At 41.7% G+C, this 16649-nt stretch overlaps 1 protein-coding gene across 4 annotated transcripts in view; it reads left to right on the top strand.

Annotated features, from left to right (window-relative positions):
- Positions 1-16649, top strand: part of ttc7a (tetratricopeptide repeat domain 7A) — a 48648-nt gene that overhangs the window by 28370 nt on the left and 3629 nt on the right. For all 4 annotated transcript variants that reach the window (XR_005894917.1, XM_041050543.1, XM_041050544.1 and 1 more), the window contains 4 exons: positions 736-852; positions 1681-1793; positions 2424-2558; positions 5832-6034. Coding sequence is in view for 3 of the 4 variants with exons in the window: in XM_041050543.1 (XP_040906477.1) it covers positions 736-852; positions 1681-1793; positions 2424-2558; positions 5832-6034 (568 nt within the window). In the remaining variant the exon portion in view is untranslated. The remainder of the gene's footprint in view (positions 1-735; positions 853-1680; positions 1794-2423; positions 2559-5831; positions 6035-16649) is intronic.

Genomic DNA, 16649 nt, shown 5'->3' on the forward strand with positions numbered 1-16649 from the left:
CTATGGCCTCTACTCATCAACCTCTCAACACACCGCAACACACACACACACACACACACACACACACACACACACACACACACACACACACACACACACACACACACATACACGCACACACACACACACACAAGCACACACACTCTTAGAGCTTGTTGTTGATGGCTGTCTTTACCCCCTCTCTTTTTCTATTGATCCTTGTGTGCCTCAGTCCACATGCATCAGTTCAGATGTTTATGGATCCTAAGCACTTACCCAGCTACTGTAGAAGCCCAGACTTTTATACAAGGGCATGACTGTGTACATGTGTGCATATTTATATGCTTCTTTATTTTTATAGCCAAAGAAGCAGCTGGGATAATATCAGCTAGTTGCCACTGCTCATCCACAGAGCAGTTTGCAGAGAGCCACTTCTCAGTAGCCAACACTGACAAGCATTGGAAGTGTTGGTCTCTTGCGAACCTTCAGTTGTTAACATGTTGTGTGTTCATATTCCAGCTAATGTGATCAGTGACAATAAGAACAGGTTTGACTGTGTTTGGGTCCAACTAAACATTCCTTCAGGCTCATTTACTCAGTTCACACTTTAATTTCCATACAGGTGCAAAAACAGCAGATAATTCAGTGCGTAATAAGATTACATAAGTGCATGATATGGCAATAAAACATGAAAAAAGCACCGTAACATTACAAACCTGAGCAACGTGTGTGTGTGTGTTTGTTTTTGTGGTCCAGTTTGCTGTTCACCAAAGTGAAGCTTGAAGAGGCCCTGTTTGGCCCGGCTGTAGCTCTGCAGACCTGTGAAGAGATGCTGCAACGCTGGCAAAGCCGCTATGATGTCAGCCGCTCCAGGTGAGTGTGCTTGTGCAGGATGTGCGTTTGTGCTGCTTTGCTTATCGTGTACTGCAGAATGTGTGATATCTCACTTCTCTAATGTGTTCTTTCTCTGCTATGCATGTTGAAGCTGGGAGTGGGAAACTTTTGCTGCTGTGGCATTGATTATATTGATGTCTTATTGCGCGTGTGTTTGTGTTTGTGTGCACATGCATCTCTGCATTTCTGATATATCATTACCATCGAATTATAGGTTCTGCTGCTGAGCTAGCAATATAATTTGATTTAAACTCTTTCTTTGTTACAATACACAAAATCAATGTACTAATTACTGGTGGAAGATACTTTGGCACACACAACAGTTCAGACAGATTTTGGAATTTAGACTTAAAAAACCGTTTAAGTCAAGTCTGTCACATTCTGTTGATACTTTCTGTCCATATTCAACATTTCTTTCCTGACGGCATCTGTTCCCCTGTTTCATGTTCTTCCTTTCAGTGCACACGCAATATGTGTATTGTAGAAAAATCACCAAAATGAACATTAACAAGAAACTATGACATTATGTACTGAAAATTGTCCTGAAATATTAAATTTGGGTTCAATTCACAGTCGACTTCCACTTAAGACTCTTTTACAGGACAGTGACACAGCACGGAGGGTTAGGGTTGTTGATTGGTTCTCCTTTTTTCATTCCAATTACTGATTGGCTTCACAGATGGAACATTATAGGCTCTGGAAAATAACTTAATACTGGTATAATACTTGCATTGGTGGGTGTGCTTGTTCATGTCAGTTCATACTGTACTATACACGTCTTCATTGGTGTGTTCATGTTTGTTGCAGTGAGACAGATGACAGCAGCAGTATACCGATGGCTGAGAGGACAGAGGTCAGCCCTGGAGGCAGGAAACCCTCCATCCACCTCACCCTGCCTGACTTTCAGGACGCCTCCACTGGTCTGCTCTCTTGCTGGTTTGAAGTGTTTGTAATGAGGGCCTGCCACTGAGCATATTTGGAGTGTAACAGGCTGAATTGATTATTTTAAGTTAAACACATCTCTCTTCCTCTCTGATGTTGGGTAAATACCAGTGAGGAAGGTGAATGTGCAGGTCAGTTTAAATCCCCCAGCATTTGACCTTTTATGGATTAAAACTATGTTTGCCTGTCAGCAAACCCTTTTTGGACAACAGATGTGCTCTTTAAATATCAGACTCACCTCCACATCCGTGTTTCTAACAGGATGAGCGCTCTGTACATTTGCCATTCAGTCACAGGAAATCTGTTGATGTTCTGAAAATGAACAGGGAATGAGTGTTTGTTTCCCTGAGCGTGGCGCGATTCCGTCATCGTGTTATTTCCCGATGGCAAATGAACAAGTGATCTCACATTTGATGATGATTAAATACTAGTCATTTGGGACAAAATATTGTTTCAGTGTTTTTACTATTCAGTATTTGTAACATCGTATTAATTGTGTTAAAATGTAATCAGTTTGCCAACCAGTATTTAGTTTTCTCCAGTCCCGTGAAAAGGTACAGTATTTGCCAACTCTAAAAGCTTTTCTGTCCCTTCATTTCTCTTCGCAGGTTCATTGAGCCCTTCGTCAGTGGCAGTTTCTCGTCTGGAAGCGGCGCTTTCTGAGGTGTCAGACATCAGCTCCACCCGTCGCCAAGGACCCATCTACATCTGGACCACTCTGGAACGCATTTGGCTGCAGGCTGGTACGACAGCGATACACGTGGCCATAACACAGTTTTTCAAACCTTGAGGTTGTGATCTCTTGGAAAAGTGGATTTGAAATTCCTTCTGTCAACAAGCAATTGCTTTTACCATTGTAATTACCATGTAATCACAATGTGTGCTGCACGGGAGTTCATTTGCTGTTGGCCTGAGAGAACAGGGAAACTTTCCCCTTTGTATTTATGGACTGTGAGCTGAAACAAAGTTAGCCATAAGAAAACTTGGAAACTGACAATCGACAGTAATCAGATTCCACAGTTTTGTGTGTCACAGTGTTATTAAGCTTTATGAATAATAATCCCATTGGGAAGTGCAAAATGGACAGGACATTGATTTCAGACAGTTCAAGCTTTCCAGTTCTGCACTTTTTGTATGAGAGAGTACAGCAACAAAACCTAACAAGACTAAGAGTCTACAGCCCTGCTGTAAACCTGAGCGCCGATGTTAGCACTCCTTCATGCACACAGTGACAATGTTAACATGCTGATGTTTAACAGGTACCATCTAAGTTTAGTGTGTTAGCATGCTAACATTTGGTAATTAGTATGAAACACAAATTTTGCCACTGACAGACTGACTGACACTACTGTTCCAAGATGTTAAAAACAGTACTTTAAGAGTATTGTTTTAGTGTAAAGGCATTTTAGTTTGTTCATACTGGTCCTGCATGCATCTTAACATTTGTGACTTTGACACTAATGATTGTACCTCGCTGGATTGTTTCTCTTCCTGTTTGTTAAACAGGAAAGTTGTGACTTTATTGTGGAAACATGTGGCGGAGCTCAAGGATCTGTTGTTGAATTACACATACGTATGATTCAGCATATTGTTCAAACGTATCCCAACAGTTAAGGCCCAAGTAGGGGTGGAAATCTTGCCCTCCATGTTAGGAAGGCCGTCATCAGAAAAATCCAGATCAAACAAAAATAAAAATCAGACTATTTTTTTGGAACTTCTGAGTGAAAATCATCTCCGCACAGACTGTGTTATGTAGATGCTGCTGTGAAAGCTGTTCAGCCTGACTGTCTTACACAGCTTACTGACCTGCTTACAAGCTCAGTTAAATTTCAGTCTCTCTGGGGAGCGACACATTGTTTATGCTCTTGGTACAATGTGAGCACACATTTTTCTCATATTTTGAGCATCGCAGTCACAGAAATTCGGTTGACGTCACATATGCATGAGAAAAGTTTGAAAAACCTTGTGTTATAACGTCAGGGATATAGGTAAACAACAAAGCAGTTCCTTTGTAACATTATTTAAAACAACATAATTTATTGTTCCCATTTTCTATTGATGCTGCCTTCACAAGCAAGAGTAAATAAGGAAAACTGTTAACAATTCAGTGGTCAGAGCCATTTCAGTCCCATTGAACACTGCATACCTTGTGTAGGAGTGCTCGCTGTACCTGTATACATGCTGCCGCTGGTCTATTAAGGGCAGGATGGCAGTGATGCATACAGTTATTACTTCCACCCCTTCAGCCTTCAGTCTGCATGTGGACGTTCACAGGAGAGCAGAGCATTAGCAGGAAATGAAGGGAGAGGAGTACAGAGAGGCTCCTCACAAACAACACTCCATCCATCCACTCAGCTGGAGTGGGTGAGGCATGGGAATGGGAATCCATACAGCCACCAAGTGAAGGCAGTGATGCAATATCAGTGTGTCACAGTATAGGATGGGATGGGTGGAGGGGGTCGAGGGGTCATGTCCCCTGTGGCCAAATGTAATTAGAAGGTTATTTTCTACGTCCAACCTTTGAACCCAACCATTCCTCTGTTGAGAACAGGCAAAATAGAGCGTGTACACTTAACTGTGTGTCTGTGTGTGTGTGTGTGTGTGTGTGTGTGTGTGTGTGTGTGTGTGTGTGTGTGTACATGTGGGACCAGGGGTGTGTCCCCCCGACCCCCTCCACCATAGCATTCCTCTTCACATCGGTCACTTCCTCCCTCAATCTCACATTCTCATTGACCACATGGGAAAAAAAAAACACACACACACACACACAGGCCTCTTTAAAGAAAATACCTGCAAACATATAAATGGACTGTATACATGCATGCACTGATCTAATAGTTTGTTTTTTTTCTGAGAGCTCAGGTGAGGAGCAGGAAAAAGCCTTACATAACCGTTCACTGAACCCTTTTTCCCCGAAATGAAGCTATGAAAAGGAACCCTGTGGCAGGGAAATAGCTCTTTTTCATCTCACAGAGGTAGCATGCGTGCACTAAGAATTTCCCATCTGTGCATCTGTGAGACACAGGTAAACAAACAAAACATCCACTACCAAACACACACATGGGCTCACACAGTGCTCAGGAGCAGACGGCGCGTACAATGTATTTGCACAGCACAGTACACTCTATCTCTGTGTAACGAACACACAGGCTGCCTGTGTTCAGAGCCGAGGGTTTTTTTTTCTTAGGGTTTCTCCGGGTGTTGACCCAGCGTCCACTCGTGAGAGTGACTGACAGCTCCCCGCTCCAGCTTCCTGTCCACGCAATGGTCGGCTCTGTCCTCAGGGGCGGGTCCTCTGGTCAGCTCTGTGTCTGAGGTCTTATTGGACAATGAATTGCTTGTAGGCGTAATTCTTTGTGTGTGTTTGTGTGTATAAGTGTGTGTGCCTGGGGTTTGTCCTCGTCTTCCCAGCAGCAGCAAAGAAAGGAGGCAGGCAGCTTTAGTATGCGATGGCCATATTTAGGCAAGACTTTCATGACTTCCCAGGCACTACATTTCTCCCACTCTCTCTTTCACACTGTGTGTGTGTGTGTGTGTGTGTGTGTGTGTGTGTGTGTGTGTGTGTGTGTGTGTGTGTGTGTGTTTGTGTGTTTGTGTTTGTGCGTGTGCTGCACAGTTTACATTTTAATATGATGCTGTTGAACTCACAGTTAAGACATCTCTGTCACCTTCACTTATTACTGAGGGGATTAATAATATTTTTTTTCCTCCATTCTCTGTCCCTGATAATCCCTCTTTTCTTCATCCCTCATTTTCTTACCCTCTTTTCCTTTAACTCTTGTGCCCTCTCTTACCTCCCTCTCTGTCCTCCTTCACCCCTCTCTGTCCTTTCTCCTCTTCGCTCCATTCTCCTTTCACTATCGTCTTTTCCTTTCTCTTTCCTGTACCCCTCCTTCCATTTCTTCTTCTCTCTCTTTATTTTCCTCCATTCTAACTCCCTTTTTCCTATCCTCTCCCCCTTCCCCCCTTTCTCTCCATGCCTCCCCCTTCCTCTCTCTCTCCTCGTCCTCCAACAGGGGAGTTGTTCATGGCAGACGGTCGGTTAAAGGAGGCCCAGTTCTGCATCGCCGAGGCCAGCTCAATCTTCCCCAATTCTCACTCAGTGCTGCTGCAGCGGGGCCGCCTGGCCGAGCTCCGGGGCCAACTGGACGAAGCCAAAGGCCTGTATGATGAGGCGCTGGCCATCCATCCCACAGGAGAGCGCATACTGGTGCACATGGTGAGAGACAGTGAAAGCATTAGAGGCTGCTAAATTGAATTAGAATTTATGTAACATTCTGCTCTGTTAAGTGTCTCACACAATCTATGGTATTAAATTACCAGTGATGTAAGATGTAGGCCAAACATTCATACACTCATGTATGCACCCCCTGGCACGCACACTGTACACATACACACACATCCATATACGCATTCAAAATGCTTTACTTGAGCTCACTAAATTATATTACACTCTATGTTACACAAGAGCTTCAGAACCAAGTCAGCATCACACATGCAGACGCATAGAGAGATGCACACAAATTTAAATGTTTTTTTTTTCCTCAAATCCACTAAATTAAGTTACACAAAATAAAATAAACTGTGTGCAAAAATACACACACACACACACACATATACACTCAGGAATTAAATCTGATGGGTTCCAACCTGGACATCACATGATGTATATTTAGACACAAATGCACATGCACTAAGCATTCAGACCTTCAGCTAGGTAAACAGGGATTTACAAATGTAAATACTGCCAGAATATTAATTTGTGGACATTTTAAATTGTATTAGAAAACCTAAACTTATTTATGAATAAATCATAACGATAACAGTGTCTTTGCATTGAAAGGATTCAACAATCAATATATGTGGAATATCTGTAAATCTTAATCACAGCTTTAATGTATCCTGGCATCTTTAATATCTAATCAATACCTCATCAGGCTGAACCAGGTGTGTTGGCGGTGGAGCTTAACAAAGACCTCCTTTTTTAAAGTGAATGTGTGTAATTGTTAGTGTAGGGCCTTTCTCAGAAGTATTCACTATCCACCTGTCAGCAACAACGGCAGCTGCTGACAATCATTATTCTTTCTGAACTGGACAAATCCCTCCTTTTTTAAAAGGTTGTAGACTTTGTAAGCCTCAAATACTCCACTGCATTGTACATTGTTGTAATTGCAGTGCCTCTCTGAGAAGACAGTATCACTGTTGGTTCACAACATTTGTGTTTTTGTTGTGTAGCGCAACAGAAATGATGAGGCTAGGTGGATCACTGCTAATATTAGCGCGCACTCTGTCAGTAGCGGTGGCAGCTGCTCATAATCATTACTCTGGAACAGAACAAATCCCTCCTTTCTTTCAAAAGCGTATGGTGTATGTTAGCCTGAAATACTCAGTTAAACTAAATTTAATAGTAAGTGTTTAAAATGTTTATTTTCTAAGAAATAAACATTTTACTTGTGTAATGTAACAAGAATTATAAGGCTAGTTTGGTATTAACTGCCCACAAGCTGGCAATATTAATGTCAGCTCCTCATAATCATTATTGTTTTTCTCCCGCGTGCAGCACTGTACTGTGTCAGTGTCAGGCTTGTGGTCATTATAGTAATACCACAATATAGCTCAGTCATATTCTGAGATGTGTTAATTTGTTGTGGGCAAACTTCAAATTTCAGAAAATAGAAACAGGCTTTGGTCCATAACCAAAAAAAAAAACAAATACTGCTTAAAGACTGTCTCTCTCTCTCTCGCCTGATCACTCCCCCACATTTCTTTCATCCGAGCAGATCCTCTCTCTCTCATTTCCGCACTATAAAGATTCTCTCTCGCCCACCTCCACCCACTCCCTCGCTCAGTCTCTCTCCCAGTCGGTCCTCCAGATGATCCACTGGATTAACCACAGTTGCTCTGACCTTTGAACTTTCTGTGTTGTCATGGTGAAGGGACCAGAGAGGGATATTCGTCAAATCCAAGACACACACACACACACACAATGACTGTGGTCTCCATAGTGACCATAGATGTGCTGGTTGATATCTCTTTGACTTAAGGACTGGCCACCGTGTGACCACATAAGGCTAATGCTTTTGTCTTTTGTTCCTACTGTGCACTTTAGTTTGGGTGTGTGTATCCTTGTGTGTGTGTGTGTGTGGTGTCGTGTCCCACTGGGACAGACATTGGGGTAGACAGAGGTACGCATCTCTTCCATATTTGGCCTGTGGGAGAACCAATCCCAGGGGGTGAAAAGTTGAAACAAAGCCAGCTGGCAGTGTCCTACTCTGGGTCTCTTACAGGGCAGATGTGTTCTCAGTCTGAGTGTGTGTGTGTGTGTGTGCTCACATGTGCATGTGTTAAAGGATGCCTGTGTTTGTGTGTGCCTGCCTTCCTCCGTGGATTTGCACACATGTAGACTATTTGTTCATTTTTTTGAGTATAGTTGCTTTAGAAAGTATTCAGACCTCCTCATTTTTTGCATGTTTAATTTTAAATAGATAAAATTGCCGTCTTCGCCCATCAATCTAATTGAAAAGTGAAAATGTTTTTATAAATTCCTTCAAATTTATTAAAAATCAAACACTGTTCAGACCCTTTGCTGTGACACTCAGAAATGTGGTGAAACTTGAGTTAGTATAGTTTAGACTGTGTATATAAGGTCCTACATTTCACTCTGGATGTCAGGACAAAAACTAAAGCATCAAATACAAGGAACTCTCTGTGATAAACCTGTGGTGAGGCATCGATCAGGGCAGTGGTTTCTCAGCAGCAGGGTCAGGGAGACAGGTCAGAATTTAGGGGAAGATGAATGCAGTCAAATACAGAGAAAAGTTTTATCCATTTTATCCATATTAACATTAAATTACAACACAGTGAATTGTGCAGAAAGGGAAGGGTCAGAATAGTCTAAAGCCACTGCATGTACTTGGATTAAATCATATGTTTCTGTAGGAACTAATAGACCCAAATATAAAAATGCTGCTATATAGAACTCTGTATATTGTGGCTTATACATTGAAGATGCTAATGGAGCAGTGTGATAAATAGTTGCATCCTTGCATTGTGATGGAGCCTAAGTGGGACAGTGTGTGGGACATTTTATTTGGAGCACTGCCCATGTTTCTGGCTTGCATCAGCCTGCCAGAGTAAAACCTACAGTTGCTGCTACTCAGTGGCTCTGGCTTCATGCATTTATTTTTATACTGTATCTGCTGTGGACACTTTGTGTGCCGGTGGCCCATTTATTCTGCTCTGCCTTAAGGGGGATTCTGATGATATTCTTGGTTGATATTCTTACACTTGAGCTATTATTCTGCAAAAGTACATACTGTACTTTCCTTGAATGTCCTTAAGATCTTTTACAGCTTTTTTTAGTTATTAGGGGTACAGATAAAAAAAGATGTACTCATACTGTGGCTTCACAATGAAGTTGTTGTTTTTTTTTTCATTCTCATGCAGTATCCATTTCATTTTGCCTTGGACAGCCTACAGTGTCGATATAGACAGGAAATATAGGGAAAGAAAGCATTTGATTACAGTGCAATACTTTCCCCACAATTTTCCCAATTCAAACATTTAAGGTTTATTTTTACACATTTAATTTTCTTTTCATTAAAAAAAAAGCTATTGTTAAGCCCCTTAAAGGAATAATTTGACATTTTGGCAAATGTGTTTATGAGCTTCCTTGCTGAGAGTTCGATGAGAAGGACGATACCACTCTCATGTTTGTGCATTAAGCTGGAGAGGCTTGAGGCGATTAGCTTAGCTTAGCATAAAGACTGGAAGCAGGGGGAAATGCCTAGCCTGGCTCTCTCATACACAAAAATAAACATATAAATAAGAATTTGTGGTTTTTCTTGGCATTATGTACTGTAACTACCTACTGGCAAAAAACATTTGGGAGCAGTGACTTCTCCTTTGGTTATATATGTAATGGGCTTTTGAGTCTTAAGTAGATTGATTTTTGAACTTCAGTGAGGGCCAGGCTCGCCATTTTTCTCAGCCTTCTATCTATCTATCACTGACAATTAAAATTGCTCTTCTAAGACCAGAAGAAGAAATGAAGAAAGAGAATTCTTTTGAAGTTTAAGACAGAACTGCCTAGCTTCACCTAAACCAACCAGAGTGGCGTGTAGTCGTAAATCTCTCCGCAGTAGCCACAGTAGATGGAAAGGGGAAATGTGAGTAAGGGAAACCCATAACTGGAAGTCATAAAGAAGCTCACCAGCCCCTGTGGTGTGGTTCATAATAACACACCACCACCATCTTCCTCCATTCACCGCACCCCACTTCACTCAGTCCATCTCTACATGTTAACATGTCCACACGGTTTGTGAGTGTGTGAGAGAGAGAGAGAAATTCAGTGATCAGACAGTGACTCACAGCTCTGGTCAGCTGCTGGTTTCAGAGTATTTTTGGATGGACGAGGGTGTGTTAGTGAGGGAAACCAATATAGGGCTATGGTATGCTTTCTCTTTGTGTGTTAGTTTGTGTGTGTGCTAATGGTGAGCTGCAGATTTCTGGTTTAATGTCTTGGTTGTTACAGTCCACGAAGCATCTATTCTGTTTGTCTATCATGTTATTAGCCATGTCAGCTTTTACACCTATGTCTGTCTGTCTCATTATCGTAAGTGTTTGGTTGACGTGTGTATATGTGTGGCATGTGGTGCATGTTCGTCTGTTCTGATGGATAGCTGATCCTGAAACACGGCCCAACCTTGCTTCCGGCGTTGGTATGAAATGAATCTGACCCACTCCCAACATCCTCCACATCTCATCCCTCCTGTTCTGTAGTGGAGCCTGCTCTGAGTCAGCCACACACACACACACTTTTCCTCCTCTCCAACTGAAGCATATTCATACACAGCTTCACATGCATGCATACTCTCAAGGACGAGGACTTGTGCTCATTGAATTAATCGCGTTCCAATTATCAAATGCCCCCATCTTTCTCTTCCTCTCTCTCTCTTTCTTCCTCTACTCTCCTTTCTGTGTAGATGGGGGGGTGTCAGCTGATTAGATAATGCAAATACATTATTTATAACACTTTGCTCGTTCTCGCCGCTTTATGGGATTGCCTAGCAACCAGGGAAATATATTCTATTGAGCAAGACCTCTGATAACCAGAGAGAGAGATAGAGAGAGAATGAGATTGTGTGTGTGAGAGAGAGAGAGAAAGACGATGAAAAAAATTGGGGTTGCAAACAGAGAGACGATTGGGAGTTGGCTGGTGCCTCCGTTGCTATGTATGGCTCATCTGGGCTCACTTATTTTTTTCCTTTTTCTTTGACGCCTCTCTCTTTTTTTCTTCTCCATCTTTTTCTCTCTATTCATTGTTCCTGTTTTAGCTCTTTCTCGCTTGCTCACACTCCCTTCCTTTCTTGCTTTCTTCCTTTTCCTTTCCTCTGAGGCTCCTGCATCACTCCTCTCTTTCATGCCTTCCTCCTCTTTTCCTTTCCTGTTGCTATCTTTCCGTGTGAGTGTGTTTTCGCAAGTGTGCGTGTGTCATGTTGACTTTAAGACTGTTCTATATTTGTATAACTGCTTTAATTTGTAGAAAGGTGAGAATATACTTTGCAGTGCAGGAATCGATTCTAGATGCACTGTTTATGCTATTTATTTTTTCTCACCCTTTTCACATACACACTACAGGATTAGATACACATATATATACACATACTATTTGCCATGCAAACACGCACAGGCATACCATGGTGGAGATGCTTAACATGTAAAGGTCAGCATGATCAATATCATATCATGCTGACAAAAACAAAAACATACTGTGAACAGATGGCTCAGTGAAAGTGTGAAGAGGCTTTAACCTCTTAAATCCCACCGTGAGCAGTTGGTGAGTCAGTGGTTACACACTGTTCGAACCCAAACTTCATATTGAATTTTAATGGAACTCCTAAAGTTTCCAAACATGATGATGATCATGTTAAATTGTAAGGCATGTAGACTGAATGTAAAGCTACTGCAACGAAGCAAAGAGTGTTACTTTCCTCAATGTTGAAGTTTTACTCAAAATAAAAGAGGGGTAAAAGGGAAACTGTACAGTAAGAAGTTAGGAAAGGGGTAAAGAAAGTTCAAGCCAATATGACTGAGGTAAATACAGGAGGCTTGGTTCACCTCACTTCTCCCTGTCTGCCCAGACTTAACCACTGATGGGATTAAAGGTTCAGACAAAGATTCAATGGCAGGGCAATGGGCCACTAGGTTACACTGCATGTATGTGTGTAGTAGATATGATCCTGCGGGGGTTCAACAGATGGTTATTGGGTGTCAAGTCATAACAAGCCCTCTGGCTGCCACACTGCATTATTATGGACCTTACTGACCTGAACCATGCCATGCACACACGTAACCACTTCTAGGCTAAAACAAATTAGAAGCTTGTAACTAAACTTAACAATTTATTACCTTATTCTTATTTTCTAGTCTGCCTGGTCAGTCACAGCTCCTCAGCTCTGTAGGCAGCATGGCTGACAACAGCAGATTGCAAGTCTAAATTTAGAGTTCAGCTGTCTCTACACTGTCTAGAAGATGTTAATTCCTGTGCTTTTTTTCCTGGGAACTGATTCATATAACCATTTTATCACTGACTGATTTTGTGTTTATGTCATGTTGCTTCCTAAAGTATTCAGACTCCTTCACTCGCTATGCACTTTATTGTGTTGTAGGTTTCACTGTAAATTGATAAAACTGCCATTTTACCCATAACGACAGAGTGAAAACATATTTTTAGAAATTTCTGCAAATGTATTAAAAATCAAAAACTGAAATATATATGGTACTGTAAGTGTGTAGCTAGCTGGCCATCAGTCTTCCCGTTATGTGGTTAGAGCGGTTTGGCCCTACGTCAATTCACACATTTGTTTAAAGCCTATATTACAGCTTTGAATCAGTGTGTGGCTTTATTCATTAGCTGGATTTGCATCTGAGTTTTCTATGTGAACTATGATGTAATGAAAGAGTTTTACTGTTCGCTTAAGGCACAAAAAGTTTTTTGGTAATAAAGAAGTTATACAATAAATATTATTCCCATAAATAAATCTCCGTGGTGGCTGCTTAGCTGCGGTTGATGCGTTAGGATATTACAAAGCACTCTTTTTGTCCTTGCACAGTATGAAATATGAATTACATTAGCTGACACCAAAGAACAAAAACTCATTTCCCCAATGCTAATCAATTCCATAATCAAATCTCTGTTGGGTGTGTTTGTTTGTGACATTCAGAAAGCTTTTTTCACTCTCTCCAATCTAGCTGATGGAAATATACTTAATTAAATGCTGTGTGTTCTTTCAGCATTTCAAAAGTTTGCTTAAATTTAGCTTGAACGATGGATGAAAACACCACTGCCCACTTGCTCAGTTTGGCTCAGCTCAGCTCAGTTGTGCTTTAATGGCACGACAAGAAACAAACCTAGGCTGCCAAGCTTGATGGGATCAGCTGAGGTAAAACTGGAGACAGATGGCTGGGAGTAATTAAAGCAAAACCAATAGATACCAGTTTTATCAGTGTAATGCCAAAAACACTCGGTAGCAATCTAAATGTTCTTGAACACACATTTGTTCCCTCCCTTCCTTTTTTGTCTGTTCACTCTCCTACTCCCTCTTTCATTTTCTGCATGGCTGCATTTATATTTCACTTTTATCCATAGCACTTTACAATCTGCCTCGTTCACCCATTCGCACTCACACACTGACGACGGTGAGCTATCATCAGAAGCAATTTGGGGTTCAGTCCCTTGCCCAAGGACACTTTGACATGTGGACAGACGGAACTGGGGATTTAACCGCCAACCCTGTGATCAGGATGACCCGTGTGTCATTTTCTGTTCTCATACTGATTGAAAAATTTATTTTGTATTCCCTGGAAATCTGTCTTCTTTATCTTTCTGTGAATAATTTTATTTTTTGGCTCCAAGTTAAAGGAATAGTTCAGTGTTTTGGGAATTACACACTTGCTTTCTTTCTGATATTGCGACAACAACATTTATTTCAATCCCTTGTCTGTGCATTGTGGGTACTGAGCTGGACTCAGGACGTTGTTAGCCTAGGTTGGCATGAAGACCAAAATGGAAATAAAACACCGACCAAAGCCCCTAAAAGTTCACTGACATTTTGTATCTAGTTTAATAATTTCTCAAACAGAAATGTAAAAGCAACAAGTTGTGGTTGTTGGAGAAGTTAAATACTGGAACTTTTTCTTTGGTTACTTCAGGTACTGTGTGCAAGTCTTGTTACACTAAAGGCCTGAATGTACCAGGAAGTGGCCAAGTGAAATTAATCTGCTTTTTTTTTTTTAGATAATCTACATGGGTCTTGAAGCTTGGACCCTTGGTCACTGCTCAAAGGGCTGGTTGGTGAACTGAATACTGTCAGTGGCACACTACTCACTAACACAGCAGCCAGCTGGGACATGTTAGCTGTGTGATTGTGGCGAGCTTGATAGCTAAGGGGACAATTTGTTCAGACAGTGTTTGTGCCAGCAACTTCTGCAACTATCTGTATATCAAGTCTGCTGTGGCGCAGTTTACACTCTGACAGAGAAGGTTATATAAAACTGGATGGCACAATACAGCTAATAAGTTATAGAAACCTGCTCCATTTTGGATGTCCCTGTGCTCCAAGGTGAGCAACGTTTGGTAATAGGATGCTGTGAATTTGCAGGTCAAAGTTCACCAAAGTTGAACTCGGATGATTTATTTGCCTCAGCAGGCAAATCCAGTAAATGTGGCAGTCACAAGGAATTAACTGATTTTGCTGTGAGATTCTGCAGCTTGTGTGAACAGACCTTAAAACCATCATGTTTACACAGACCAAAACCAAAATGTTGTCTTTTTATTTAAATGTTTTACATGCTTCACTATTGGTCAGTAGGTGTATCGTGATGTATGTTCCTGTATGCTTGTCTTATTCAGCCTCTCCTGTCTTTATATCAGACCACACTATACAGTCGTGTTTATTTGATTGAGCTGCTGACCCCGAAGGATCAACTTTTCCATGATTACCAGCATAACTGATGTGCTGCACAGATGGAAGGGTGTGCATTGGTGTGTATTAGTGTGTGTTAGTCCAGCAGTCGACTCTGTTTATGTTAGAAACGTTGGAACAATGTAACCCCTGTGAGTCTGGACACTGGGGAGCACAGACAGTAAGATGTTGAAGCTAGTGGCCAAACCAGCGGCAAGGAATACATCATATACCTCGAGAATACACCCACACACACACGTGTGCATGCAAACACACACTCTTATAGTCACACACAATGGTAAACCTGTGTTTACATCCTGTGACAGGTTTTCTCCATACCCAAGAGTTTCAGTCTTCCTCTGAGTTTTCCCACACAGCAGTGCTGAGGAAAAGGGGCACCGAGAAAGAGAGAGAGAGAAGGAGTGTGTGTGTCTTTGTCATAGGCTACTTTTGGGGACAAATTTCAGACAAAAGACCAGTTAATTGGGGACAGCTTGTCCAATTGGGGACAAAAGCTGTGCCCCTCATTGGGGAAAAGCTGATTTTTGGCTCAGTGATCAAGGTTAGGCTTAGACAAATAGTGATTATGGTTAGGGTAAGTCTCCAGGAAATTAATTTAAGTCTATTTAATGTCTCCAAATGTGACCTTGATCGACATGTGTGTGTATGTGTGCTGTTATTGAAAGTTGCATCAGAGCCCCTAGACAGCTATGTGAATTTCAGCCCAATTAATCTGGAGCTTGTGAGTAGAGACAGCATAACAAGACTCGTCTGTCTGACCTCAGGCCAGCTCTGTGTGTGTGCGTGTGTGTGTGTGAGTATGAGTATGAGTATGTGTAACAGCTAGTCAAAAAAAAGGGACGAGATGATATTGTGCAAGAGTGGCTGCCTGTTGTCACCTTGAGTGTCCATGTGACACTGTAGCTTTTATGTGTGTGTGTTTGAGTGTGCGGTATGTTTGTGAGACAGATTTGACTCCATGCTGTTGGTCAGTTGCGTGACGCCCTTTTCTGCTGGGTTCTCAAACACACCACACCCCAACTGAGCTGAGCTCCGAAGAGACACACACACACACACACAAAGTTCTGCGTGACCTTTAACATGGCGTCAACAGATATCATCTGGAATATCCGTCTCCTTTACACATATATTCTTTTTTACACACACGCACACACACACACACCTTGAAACATCAGCCATAATAGCAATTTATTCAGTTTATATATCTTTACAGTTTACATGAAATGCCAGAAACTGTGTGAATGTATATTCACACAGAGTAAAGCCAGTGAGTATAGAGATTGCATGCATACCCACCACTCTTCCTGGCAGAGCCCTGGGCAGTACTCGGCCAGCACGCCACTGCAAATGAACACTTTGGAGTAACATGTTCTTTAAAGGTACATACAGTCAGTTTTATCTATTTTTCTCCCTTCCAACAGAGCCATTAAGTTCAGTTCATTTTAACATGTTTTCATAGCTTTGAAACTTTGAAAACCTGAAGACCAGTGTTGGGCAGTAATGTATTACCTTGGTAACATGTAAAAGCAATGTGACTAGTTTTGTTTTGTTTTTTTTGTACGGGATAACAGTTTGGTTTTTTGGGGTTTTTTTTTAATTAGTGAGCACATAACATTTACTTAATCCCAGTATCACTCTGTTACTGTGGTATTGCAGATTGTTGGTCAGTTTGTTTGTCTGCACCTGACAGACTTGTCCAGTACCTATGCATTACCTCAGCACATTGGCTGGAGGTGTGGGAGAGGAAGTTACAGGGTAGCTTCGACTAAAGAGAGGAAATGCACCTTTGGGTAATTCCAGAGCTGTCTGGTTTTCACATTCTTTCACATACTGGAGCTTGAACAGAGG

The sequence above is a fragment of the Toxotes jaculatrix genome, chromosome 11, assembly GCF_017976425.1.
Source record: "Toxotes jaculatrix isolate fToxJac2 chromosome 11, fToxJac2.pri, whole genome shotgun sequence".
Classification (NCBI taxonomy): domain Eukaryota; kingdom Metazoa; phylum Chordata; class Actinopteri; family Toxotidae; genus Toxotes; species Toxotes jaculatrix.